The 13,598-nt window shown below is 41.8% G+C and overlaps 1 protein-coding gene across 3 annotated transcripts in view; it reads left to right on the top strand.

Annotated features, from left to right (window-relative positions):
* Positions 1-13,598, top strand: part of MCPH1 (microcephalin 1) — a 225,515-nt gene that overhangs the window by 38,799 nt on the left and 173,118 nt on the right. For all 3 annotated transcript variants that reach the window (XM_081221064.1, XM_081221065.1, XM_081221066.1), the window contains one exon: positions 12,173-12,268. In XM_081221064.1, the coding sequence (XP_081077190.1) occupies positions 12,173-12,237 (65 nt within the window). In that variant the 3' untranslated portion in view covers positions 12,238-12,268. The remainder of the gene's footprint in view (positions 1-12,172; positions 12,269-13,598) is intronic.

Raw genomic sequence — 13,598 nt, 5'->3', positions numbered from 1 at the left:
ATCAGAATTGATCGCAAATGTTTATTAAGGCTGACGTGTAATAAGATTTTACGTATTTCACCTTTGAAAATGCCGTTTCACACCGATAGGCTACCACTTCCGAAGCAGGCGGTTTTCATCGAGCACATGTTGCCTAGGAAAGATCTACAGGCTTTTATTAGAGTGTCCCCTGCCTGTGCCCTGTAACAGGTCCTCCCGGAGCAGGTGAAGCTCCTCCGCTGTGCAGTCTTGTGGGTTTTGAGTAAATCCTCTTTGTTCTTGCCTCAAGGTCTGTAAAAGGTCTGTTGCTGGAACTGGAGCTTGCTTGTGGGAGATACATCCACATCAAATTAGCACGACAATGGAGATCTTCTTGTTTTAACTTCTGGCACCGCAGGACAGGAAGTATGTAAAGCTGCTAGATGTCACTTACTTGGAAATGGCTTTCCACCCCCTGTGGCATTGCTGACCACAGCTCTTCAGAGGCCCACCTGAGGTCGGTTTTCACTGCCAACTAGATAAAGCCGATTCATCATCCTGAATTAGCGCACAGCTTGGCCGATGCTCGTTTCTCAGTAACAAAGGTGGCTGGAGTGGTCCCACGGGTGCCGCGTGGCCACCGGCAGGAGCAAAAGGAAATCCTTTCCACTCCCACGCCCTCACTCTGGTCCCTTGGTCTGAGAGAGGCTTTGCTGTGGATGATGGAATTGCATGTCAGCACAGACACGTGCCTTATCTAAACAAGTCTGGCCACGTCCAATTATTAGGTTCTCTTTGATGAATAGTAGTCGCCAGAAGAGGTTGATGAAGGCTAGTTTGCCCTCTTCTGCAAGCTCTGTCTACCAGCTCTTATTGAAAGCAGGTCTCCAGACACGCAGATATTATAAAACATTATTGGCATGCAGATGGGGAACTGTCCACAAATCAGATCTATAAGCTGAAGTCCCAGATCTTGTCCTTTAAGTTAACTGTACCTGATCTGAAAGGTTTAGTAGAGGCAGACGGGATTCTCGGGGCTCATTTCTGGAAACTGGGCAGCATCATGCCACTAGATGACCCTCGGCCCTGCAGTTTCTTACAGGACCATTTAGGGACCAAGTCTTGGGTATGACCCCTAGGTACCAGCTATGGCACATGCCCTACACATACGTGGTTAGGAGGGCCCTGTGATATTTTAGCCAATCCATGAATTTAACTGAGAAACATTCCTGGCATCCATTACTCTGATTAACAAGCCGATGCTATCGCCAGTCACCACTCATTTCTTTCATCCATTTTGCCAGTTAACAAAGCATCTAGTGTTGGGCGGGAGGGTTTATAGGAGTTGTCTCTAAAGTGGGATGTTTCTGTGAGCTCACTGCTTCTGGCCGGGGTGTCTTGATAGACGAGCACTAGCACACATACTTCATGTCATACAGTCTGTGGTGAAATGTGCTAACTTACAGCCTTCACGACGCTGTGTTGCTCTGTCTTAGTGCACGAATCCTTGGGACAGAAATGGCAGGAGGGGTCTGTGCTGGCTTTGGTGGGTTTGTTGGTGGTCACTGCCTGTGTCTCTGAGTTGGGAAGGATGATGAGGTTTGGTCTTGGCTTTGAAGGACAAGGTGCCATGAATAGTAGTGTCTGCTTAGAGAAGTGATTAACATGCTTCAGTAGGGGGTTTATCTGGATTATCACTTTAATTGGTGGAGAATTATAGGCAAAAATGCTATAGTAATTGTCTGTAGAAGGTATTTTGTATATTTCTTCATTTGTAACCCCAGGCAGGGAATTGCTTTTATAATTTCAGATTTGTTTTGCAGCCTTTTGAGAAAGTGATAATCTTATTTTGATGTAATTGGTACATCTCACTGAAGTCATCAGCAGATATACCATTTTCAATTGAATTAATTAAAAATATTTCATACATGTTTTACGAAAACAAAGCCCAGCAAATTATAGGCACTTAGATATTCTTATTCAATGTAGAATATTTTGCGTATTCTGAGTATTTCTGCATTTAAGAGAAAGTATGATGTACTGTTGTACCAAGTAGGCAGGCATACGTGTACCTGTCTTCCTTAAGTATTTAAAATGGAAGATTAGTTATTGTACTTCTGGATAATTCAAGTAAAATACAAATATATTCAGAAGAGTGTTTCTCCACACCCTCTTCTCCAGAAACTGCCAGTCCACTCACTGGAGGTAAGAAATCCTAACAGCTTGACGTAGGTTACTCAACCTATGTGGCTACAAGGAGGATATTAGAACCCACAGGTTATTTGCTTGATCTGTTTATTTGTATATTTATTCACTTATGCACTAATCACCTATGGCCAACACATAAGCACAAGTGGAGTTAATGATGTAAAGCTCTGTCCCTTGTCCTTCAGGAGCTTAGACATGCAGGGAAGATCTAGTCAAGTTAATCCATACAGGAGGATCAGGCCATTCAAAAGATAGAGATGACCCCCAATGGGAGAGGTTATATGGTATTAAAACTGATAGGTATTTAAAATCCTGATTTTAATTATCTCTACAATGATTATGAAGGAAAAGATTCCACATCATCTTTTGAAGATCATTAGATTTTATTTTTGTTTTCTTGATTAACAAAGTGAACTTGATATTTTAGCAGATGAGTGTGTGTGTGTGTGTGTGTATTCTCTTGTCAGCTGAGTATTGCTTGTATAGAACTTGTGAACTGGCACATATCCAAATCCCAAAAGTATACATGGAAAGGATTTTTCCTGGGTGTCTTTCCACTGTCTTAAAATTCTGCATTCTACATTGTTCTTAAATAATTCATTATTCAGATTTTAGGAGCTCAGAAGAAATTTCCCACTGGGACCCTGTTAACATTTTCTATTGACTAGTATACGCCTTTATTGTTTTGTTTTTTTCTTTACATCTTTATTGGAGTATAATTGCTTTACAATGCTGTGTTAGTTTCTGCTTTATAACAAAGTGAATCAGTTATACATATACATATGTTCCCAAATCTCTTCCCTCTTGCGTCTCCCTCCCTCCCACCCTCCCTATCCCACCCCTCCAGGCGGTCACAAAGCACCAAGCTGATCTCCCTGTGCTACGCAGCTGCTTCCCACTAGCTATCTACCTTACGTTTGGTAGTGTATATATGTCCATGCCTACGCCTTTATTGTTAAAATTATAGATTCTTAAATCAGCATTCAGAAGCCTTCTTTTCTTTGATATAGTTGATCTTAGAGTGTCTTCTACCTGTAAATATTAATTGCTTTAATATATTATTAGTAATGGTATTATTAGTCTTAATTCTGTGTCTTGGAAGTAGGAAAGCAGGATGTGCAGAAGGATAGATTGTTGGGAATAAGTTTATTTTGTATTTCTCTGCCCTGGGCAAGACATTGACCAAGTTTCTTTTCTTTTTTATTTGTAACATCTTTATTGGAGTATAATTGCTTTACAGTGTACAACATAGTAAATGTTTCTGCTGTACAACATAGTAAATCAGCTATACATAAACATATATCCCCATATCTCCTCCCTCTTGCGTCTCCCTCCCTCCCTCCGCCCTCCCTATCCCTCTCCCCCTCCCCCCCATCCCTCCCCTCTAGGTGGTCACAGAGCACCAAGCTGATCTCCCTGTGCTATGCGGCTCCTTCCCACTAGCTATCTGTTTTACATTTGGTAATGTATATATGTCCATGCCACCCTCTCACTTCACCCCACCTTCCCCTTCCCCTTTCCCATGCCTCAGGTTCATTCTCTACGTCTGCATCTTTATTCCTGTCCTGCCCCTAGGTTCTTCAGAACCTTTTTTTTTTAGATTCCATATATATGTGTTATCATACGGTATTTGTTTTTCTTTCTGACTTACTTCACTCTGTATGATAGTCTCTAGGTCCATCCACCTCACTACAAATAACTCAATTTCATTTCTTTTTATGGCGGAGTAATATTCTGTTGTATATAATATGTGCCACATCTTCTTTATCCATTCATCTGTCGATGGACACTTAGGTTGCTTCCACGTCCTGGCTGTTGTAAATAGAGCTGCAATGAACATTGTCGTACATGCTTCTTTTTGAATTATGGTTTTCTCGGGGTATTTGCCCAGTAGTGGGATTGCTGGGTCATATGGTAGCTCTGTTTTTAGTTTTTTGAGGAACCTCCATACTGTTCTCCATAATGGCTGTATCAATTTACATTCCCACCAACAGTGCAAGAGGGTTCCCTTTTCTCCACACCCTCTCCAGCATTTACTGTTTGTAAATTTTGTGATGATGGCCATTCTGACTGGTGTGAGATGATACCTCATTGTAGTTTTGATTTGCACTTCTCTAGTGATTAGTGATGTTGAGCATCCTTTCATGTGTTTGTTGGCAATCTGTATATCTTCTTTGGAGAAATGTCTATTTAGGTCTTCCGCCCATTTTTGGATTGGGTTGTACGTTTTTTTGATATTGAGCTGCATAAGCTGCCTGTATATTTTGGAGATTAATCCTTTGTCCGTTGCTTCGTTTGCAAATATTTTCTCCCATTCTGAGGGTTCTCTTTTCATCTTATTTATGGTTTCCTTTGCTGTGCAAAAGCTTTTAAGTTTCATTAGGTCCCATCTGTTTATTTTTGTTTTTATTTCCATTTCTCTAGGAGGTGGGTCAAAAAGGATCTTGCTGTGATTTATGTCATAGAGTGTTCTGCCTGTGTTTTCCTCTAAGAGTTCTATATTTTCTGGCCTTACATTTAGGTCTTTAAATTCTTTTGAGTTTATTTTTGTGTGTGGGGTTATGGAGTGTTCTAACTTCTTTCTTTTACATGTAGCTGTCCAGTTTTCCCATACCACTTATTGAAGAGGCTGTCTTATCTCCATTGTATATTCTTGCCTCCTTTATCAAAAATAAGTTGACCGTATGTGTGTGGTTTCCATTGACCTATATTTCTGTATTTGTGCCAGCACCATACTGTCTTCATTACTGTAGCTTTGTAGTATAGTCTGAAGTCCGGGAGCCGGATTCCTCCAGCTCTGTTTTTCTTTCTAGGATTGCTTTTGCTATTCGGGGTCTTTTGTGTCTCCATACAAATTGTGAAATTTTTTGTTCTAGTTCTGTGAAAAATGCTATTGGTAGTTTGATAGGGATTGCACTGAATCTGTAGATTGCTTTGGGTAGTGGAGTCATTTTCACAATGTTGATTCTTCCAGTCCAAGAACACGGTATATCTCTCCATCTGTTTGTATCATCTTTGATTTCTTTCATCAGTGTCTTCTAGTTTTCTGCATACAGGTCTTTTGTCTCCTTAGGTAGGTTTATTCCTAGGTGTTTTTTTCTTTTTGTTGCAGTGGTAAATGGGGGTGTTTCCTTAATTTCTCTTTCAGATTTTTCATCATTAGTGTATAGGAATGCAAAAGATTTCTGTGCATTAATTTTATATCTTGCTACTTTACCAAATGGATTGATTAGCTCTAGTAGTTTTCTGGTACCATCTTTGAGATACTCTATGTATAGTATCATGTCATCTGCAAACAGTGACAGTTTTACTTCTTTTCCGATTTGGATTCCTTTTATTTCTTTTTCTTCTCTGATTGCTGTGGCTAAAACTTCCAAAACTATGTTGAATAAGAGTGGTGAGAGTGGGCAACCTTGCTTTATTCTTGATCTTAGAGGAAATGGTTTCAGGTTTTCACCATTGAGAACGATGTTGGCTGTCAGTTTGTCATATATGGCCTTTATTATGTTGAGGTAAGTTTCCTCTATGCCTACTTTCTGGAGAGTTTTTTTTCTTTTCTTTTTTTGCGGTACGCGGGCCTCTCAGTGTTGTGGCCTCTCCCGTTGCGGAGCACAGGCTCCGGACACGCAGGCTCAGCGGCCATGGCTCACGGCCCTAGCTGCTCCACGGCATGTAGGATCTACCCTGACCAGGGCACGAACCCGTGTCCCCTGCATCAGCAGGCGGACTCTCAACTACTGCGCCACCAGGGAAGCCCTCTGGAGAGTTTTTATCATAAATGGGTGTTGAATTTTGTCGAAAGCTTTCTCTGCATCTATTGAGATGATCATATGGTTTTTCTCCTTCAATTTGTTAATATGGTTTATCACATTGATTGATTTGTGTATATTGAAGAATCCTTACATTCCTGAGATAAACCCCACTTGATCATGGTGTATGTCCCTTTTAATGTGCTGTTGGATTCTGTTTGCTAGTATTTTGTTGAGGATTTTTGCATCTATGTTCATCAGTGATATTGGCCTGTAGTTTTCTTTTTTGTGACATCTTTGGTTTTGGTATCAGGGTGATTGTGGCCTTGTAGAATGACTTTGGAGTGTTCCTCCCTCTGATATATTATGGAAGAGCTTAGAAGCATAGGTGTTAGCTCTTCTCTAAATGTTTGATGGAATTCACCTGTGACTCCATCTGGTCCTGGACTTTTGTTTGTTATAAGATTTTTAATCAGAGTTTCAATTTCAGTGCTTGTGATTGGTCTGTTCATATTTTCTATTTCTTCGTGATTCAGTCTCGGGAGGTTGTGCTTTTCTAAGAATTTGTCCATTTCTTCCAGGTTGTCCATTTTATTGGCATAGAGTTGCTTGTAGTAATCTCTCATGATCTTTTGTATTTCTGCAGTGTCAGTTGTTACTTCTCCTTTTTCATTTCTAATTCTGTTGATTTGAGTCTTCTCCCTTTTTTTCTTGATGAGTCTGGCTAATGGTTTATCAATTTTGTTTATCTTCTCAAAGAACCAGCTTTTAGTTTTATTGATCTTAGCTATTGTTTCCTTCATTTATTTTTCATTTATTTCCGATCTGATCTTTATGATTTCTTTCCTTCTGCTAATTTTGTGGGGTTTTTGTTCTTCCTTCTCTAATTGCTTTAGGTGTAAGGTTAGGTTGTTTATTTGAGATGTATCTTGTTTCTTGAGGTAGGATTGTATTGCTATAAACTTCCCTCTTAGAACTGCTTTTGCTTCATCCCGTAGGTTTTTGGTCATTGTGTTTTTATTGTCATTTGTTTCTAGGTAACTTTTGACTTCCTCTTTGATTTCTTCAGTGATCTCTTGTTATTTAGTAGTGTATTGATTAGCCTCCATATGTTTGTATTTTTCACAGATTTTTGCCTGTAATTGATATCTAGTCTCATAGCGTTGTGGTTGGAAAAGATACTTGATACGTTTTCAATTTTCTTAAATTTACCAAGGCTTGATTTGTGACTCAAGATATGATCTATCCTGGAGAATGTTCCATGAGCACTTGAGAAGAAAGTGTATTCTGTTGTTTTTGGATGGAATGTCCTATAAATATCAATTAAGTCCATCTTGTTTAATTTATCATTTTAAGCTTGTATTTCCTTATTTATTTTCATTTTGGATGATCTGTCCATTGGTCAAAGTGGGGTGTTAAAGTCCCCAACTGTGATTGTGTTACTGTCGATTACCCCTTTTATGGCTGTTAGCATTTGCCTTATGTATTGAGGTACTCCTGTGTTTGGTACATAAATAGTTACAATTGTTATATCTTCTTCTTGGATTGATCCCTTGATCATTATGTAGTGTCCTACTTTGTCTCTTGTAATCGTCTTTATTTTAAAGTCTATTTTGTCTGATATGAGAATCGCTACTCCATCTTTCTTTTCATTTCAATTTGCATGGAATATCTTTTTCCATCCCCTTATGTGTCCCTAGGTCTGAAGTGGGTCTCTTGTAGGCAGCATATATACAGGTCTTGTTTTTGTATCCCTTCAGCCAGTCTGTGTCTTTTGGTTGGAGCATTTAAACCATTTACATTTAAGGTAGTTATCGGTATGTGTGTTCCTATTACCATTTTCTTAATTGTTTTGCATCTGTTATTGTAGGTCTTTTCCTTCTCCTTTGTTTCCTGCCTAGAGAAGTTCCTTTAGCATTTGTTGTAAAGCTGGTTTGGTGGTGCTGAATTCTCTTAACTTTTGCTTGTCTGTAAAGGTTTTAAGTTCTCCATCGAATCTGAATGAGATCCTTGCTGGGTAGAGTAATCTTGGTTGCAGATTTTTCTCCTTCATCACTTTAAATATGTCTTGCCACTCCCTTCTGGCTTGTAGAGTTTCTGCTGAAAGATCAGCTGTTAACCTGATGGGGATTCCCTTGTATGTTATTTGTTGCTTTTGTCTTGCCGCTTTTAATATATTTTCTTTGTATTTAATTTTTGATAGTTTGATTAATATGTGTCTTGGAGTGTTTCTCCTTGCATTTATCCTGTATGGGACTCTCTGTGCTTCCTGGACTTGACTGACTATTTCCTTTCCCATATTAGGGAAGTTTTCAACTATAATCTCTCCAAATATTTTCTCAGTCCCTTTTTTTCCTCTTCTTCTTCTGAGACCCGTATAATTCGAATGTTGGTGCATTTAATGTTGTCCCAGAGGTCTCTGAGACTGTCCTCAATTCTTTTCATTCTTTTTTTTCATTCTCCTCTGCAGTAGTTATTTCCACTATTTTATCTTCCAGGTCAGTTATCCGTTCTTCTGCCTCAGTTATTCTGCTTTTGATTCCTTCTAGAGAATTTTAAATTTCACTTATTGTGTTGTTCATCATTGTTTGTTTGCTCTGTAGTTCTTCTACATCCTTGTTAAAAGTTTCTTGTATTTTCTCCATTCTATTTCCAAGATTTTGGATCATCTTTACTATCATTACTCCGAATTCTTTTTCAGATAGACTGCCTATTTCCTCTTTATTTGTTTGGTCTGGTGGGTTTTTACCTTGCTCCTTCATCTGCTGTGTGTTTTTCTGTCTTCTCATTTTGCTTATCTTACTGTGTTTGGGGTCTCCTTTTCACAGGCTGCAGGTTCGTAGTTCCCGTTGTTTTTGGTGTCTGCCCCCAGTGGCTAAGGTTGGTTCAGTGGGTTTTGTAGGCTTTCTGGTGCAGGGTTCTAGTGCCTGTGTTCTGGTGGATGAGGCTGGATCTTGTCTTTCTGGTGGGCAGGACTGCATCCGGTGGTGTGTTTTGGGGTGTCTTGGAACTTATTATGATTTTATGCAGCCTCTCTGCTAATGGGTGGGGTTGTATTCCTGTCTTGCTAGTTGTTTGGCATAGGGTGTCCAGCACTGTAGGTTGCTGGTCGTTGAGTGGAGTTCGGTCTTAGCTTTGAGATGGAGATCTCTGGGCGAGCTCTCGCCGATTGATATTACGTGGGGCTGGGAGGTCTCTGGTGGACCCATGTCTTGAACTCGGCTCTCCCACCTCAGAGGCTCAGGCCTGACACCCGGCTGGAGCACCAAGACCCTGTCAGCCACACAGCTTTGGGAAGTCTGAGGTCTTCTGCCAGCGTTCAGTGGGTGTTCTGTAGGAGCTGTTCCACATGTAGATGTATTTTTGATGTATTTGTGGGGAGGAAGGTGATCACGTCTTACTCCTCTGCCATCTTGAAGCTATGTTCCCTAATCTTCATGGACCAAGTTTCTCTTAATAAATTAAATGGTTTTCTCAACCATATGTTCTCATGCTGCCTTCGCCTGGTTCTGCCTCCAGAGAGATCTTCCCTTAGCATCAGAAGTATCTCTTGGGCTTCCCTGGTGGTGCAGTGGTTGAGAGTCCGCCTGCCGATGCAGGGGACACGGGTTCATGCCCCGGTTTGGGAAGATCCCACATGCCGCGGAGCGGCTGGGTCCGTGCGCCATGGCCGCTGAGCCTGCGCGTCTGGAGCCTGTGCTCCGCAACGGGAGAGGCCACAGCAGTGAGAAGCCTGCGTACCACAAAAAAAAAAAAAAAAAAAGTATCTCTTAATCCTGCTCATTTCCCTTGGGTGAGGGAAGGTGGTGATTTAAATAATTGACTCTGAGAGGCGAGTGAGTTCACTTTCTCGCCTTGATGTATCAGTATTTGATGATATTGATGACCCAGATAAATTTCTAAATGGTGAAAATGCAGGCAACATAACAATGATAAACAGCCTGGGGTTGTGAAGTTCTTTTTCTCTGTATTTGATCCTTTTTTGAAAATGGAGGCAGTGAATCACTTATATAATGAAGAATGAAAATGAGGGGAGAGAAAAGAGTCTAGGATCTATGACTGGTCCTGGACGGTTGATAACACTCATCACCCTGGGATATGTTGAAGGAAGAACAGCTACGGGGTGGACCGTGGCACGTCAGCTGAAATGTCTCGGAGTGGGGCGTTCATGATAGATGTCCGTTAGGTGGTTGGCTTTATCAAGTTGCACCTCAGGTGGGAGGTCTTAGCAAGGGACATGGAACTAGGACCCTTCAGTAGAGGATGACTTCATGGGTTGTGGTGAAATCACCTTTGAGGCGATGACAGCCCACTTAAGGAGCAACCATAGCAAGAGTCTCCAAGAGGCAGAGAGCCAGGAAGATGGGGGTCAGTGTTTGCTCACTGACCTGCCTGTTCTCGCCTTCCTTGGCACTCTTAGCTGCTTTGGGTTTACTGATGATATCCTTAAGGAGAACATATTAGTCAATGACTCTAGCTGTTGTGAAATGCTGTTTTAATGTAACCACATCAGAAATCATTCGCTTATATCATTTTGTGACTGCATGATTGTGAAAACATGTCATTAGCAATGTCAGTCTGTCTTAAGTGTTAAATGGCTATAATGTGTATTCTGGATCTTTATGTCTACAAAATGCTTTAAAGCCTATTTCATTGTTCTCAGCTAGAATGGAGGCAAAATGAGTACAAGTGGGAAACTTATCATAGCTGGATCTTAGCACAAACTGTTGTATGCAGAATGCCCTTTTACGTGCCCTACTAACCCATCCACTCCAAGTAAGGTCTCTATTTAGCTAGCTGCAGCCATCGCCGGGGTTGGGCAGTCACCTGGGACTGAAATAGGACTGGGAGAGAAGTGAAACACAGGGAAAACTATAAGCTTGCTGGGGAGATGGTGGGATCAGCATGTGACTGGTTCGAGCTTCTGAAGGAATCCAGTATTGGGGTGTATAGGTGGGTCAGGACCTGACCTTAAAACATTTTGGGGGCCCAAGTTGAAGATAACTAGTTTGAATTCAACGAAATACTTACCCATTGTTGTTCTGCATTTTGTTTTCACTGAGCTAAAACCCCGTTTTTGAAAGAAGAGTTAAAGGTTTCAAATCAGATCCTCCAAACTTAATTATATCTGTTTTATCAGAGCATCCTATTTTATGGAAATATCTGCACAACAGTCACTCTCATGTTATATGATTTTTAATTCCCGATGGCTCTTAAATCATTTTAGCCTTGTATCGTGGTCATTTCTCTGTGTCTACATTTTGTGTTGGGTTGTGAGCTCCCTAAGGGCGGGGACAGTATTTGTGTATCTTCGAGTCTCTGGTGGGCGGCCCCCGAGCACTAGATATTTGTTGATAAGCCCATCGGTGACAGGGGGATGACGTGGAAGGTGGGTGTGTGGCACGGCAGTGGCTGGGACCCGAGCATCCCCGAGGCTGCTGCGTGCCCTTCATGTCAAGGTGCGAAGGATCCTACTGAGACCATGTAAGTGGTGGCTGGTACACTGAGTCCTTCTTCAAAGTGTCAGCAACGTCAGACATCAGGCAAACTATTTGGGGAGGAAAGAATGAGCATAGGGAGCACAACATAAAGCTGTAGCAGTGGATGAATCAAACATCTCACACTCCATTGTTGGCTGGTTAGGGTTTCTACACCGTTGAGCATCTGACAAAACCGAATTGCACGTGATGAATATCTTCTTTTTGGTTTGTGTGTCTTCATGACAAGAGGTTGGTCTAAGGTGGAAGTTTGTGGGGAGTAAAATCACCACCTGTCATTTTTGGATTGTAACCTGAAACTTTGTAGTGAAGACTGTTGGCTGGAGTAACTCAGACTCACCCCAAAGCTAAGGTTACTTATTTCCTCTTACACAGAACTGCCTTCTCTGAGAAGCTGGGTTTTGATCAGCGTGTAAAAACCTAAGAATTGGCGTTTGAATAGTGCATGAGGTATAGGCATCGTTTTGCATCATCACTGGATGCACGGGATTCTGTCGAACTAGTACATTTTCATGTGACAGGCACAGTTGTTTCTGACCCTTGAGTTAGTGAATTGCTTGGGATATTGGAGTGGAATAAACTGAATGTTCTAACTAGATCTCAACAAGCAAGGAGTATGCAATGTTTATTTTAAAAGGCTCTACTTTCTTATTACCACAATGCATAAGTAAATTAATTAAGTTTTTTATTCAGCTTAAGTTGTGTTAGTATTCAGTCCATGTAGAGTTCTAACTAATCTTCAACCCACTTGGGTTTTAGGTGTTAAAAGAGGACCAGCGAGGCATGATGTTTCGGCTCATGGGAAGGCTTCAAGGATCTCATGAGGAATCGCGGAAGAGAGAGAAAGGCCAGAAGGTTGGTGTGTGAAAATATTGTTTTAAACTTCCCGACACTGAGGCATCATGATGTTCTGCTCTGGGTTAATGAAACATAAACTCCTCTGCCCAGCTTGTATTTGATTTAAAAAAAATTAATTATGGGTGGATGTTGGGAAACTCCGACAATAAAACCAAGAACGGTGGTCACGTTCAGGGCAGAGAGTTACTGTTGGTGGAGCAGGCCTCCTCTCGCCCCTTTGCCAGGGCATTTCTCGCTTGTAAAAATGCCGCCAGCTTCCCTCGAGCAGGGAAGGTTGGTCGTGCCAGCAACTGCTGTTGTTCTGTAATCTGAATAAACAGTCACTAGGTAGGAGGTGAAGAACCCAGCCATCTTCCATGTGTGAGCTAATCATGGTTTGACCCGAAGCCATCGGAGGGAAAGGTTTTTGTACTGAGGCTCGGGCACCCACTCCTCGGTGGCTGCAGCCTTGGAACCCGGCTCTTTCTCTGAGGCTGTATGGCGCTCTCCTTGCACTGGAGGCTTACTCGGAAAATGTGGGGAGGACTTTACATGTGTTGATTCTTCAGCATCTACTCTCATTACTGAACTCTTGAATTAGCCACTCATTATCTTGGTACAGCTTTTGTACCTGCCCCGTGGTAGAGAGCTGGTGCCCTGCGGCTGCATTTAGGTTTTGTTGCCCTGTGTTCCAGTCTTCTTGCTAGTTGCAGCATGGCCACTTAATGTTTTTCCTTTGGAAAAATTAAGAAAAAAGCCTGTTTGGCATTCATTCCGCTGATACGTATGAAGTGTTCACTTCACAGCCCTACTGGAGACTCCACTATTTCATGAGTGTGCTTTTACAGTTTGCAGTAATTCCAGGACTTTGGCTCTTTGCCATTAGATAGTGTGCTTGGCTGGAAGCATATAATCTGGTGGGCTGCTTTGTTTTTAAGTTTAACTTTCAAGTTGAAATAGCAGTGACTCATCCACATGACAGGTGATATTTATTTTGTTTCTTGACAATTCCGCAGGAGCATGTTGTTACTACTCAGGGGAATTGGCACACTTCCTGGAGGATGACACCCTCTGTAAATTCCACATAAATAACTCCCCATTGTTCAGACACGTCCCGCCCTCCGCCGATGGGGCCTGTCTCCTGGGGGGTGGCCTTTGAAGACAGATAATTAGAGAGATGAGCTGGCAGAGACTGCAGGTACCCTAGATTCCGAGCACGGGTGTTTCAAGGATCTGCCATCCCTTTGATGAACCGTTTCTGGCAAAGCGTGCCCAAAGCTGGCAATGAGCGTGTTCGTTATGACAGGTGTCACGCCCGCCCCCAGATGTGACGCCGAAGCCCCAGAAA

The sequence above is a fragment of the Mesoplodon bidens genome, assembly GCF_964165515.1.
Source record: "Mesoplodon bidens genome assembly, chromosome: 20".
Taxonomy (NCBI): domain Eukaryota; kingdom Metazoa; phylum Chordata; class Mammalia; order Artiodactyla; family Ziphiidae; genus Mesoplodon; species Mesoplodon bidens.
This window is presented reverse-complemented; position numbering and strand designations above follow the sequence as displayed.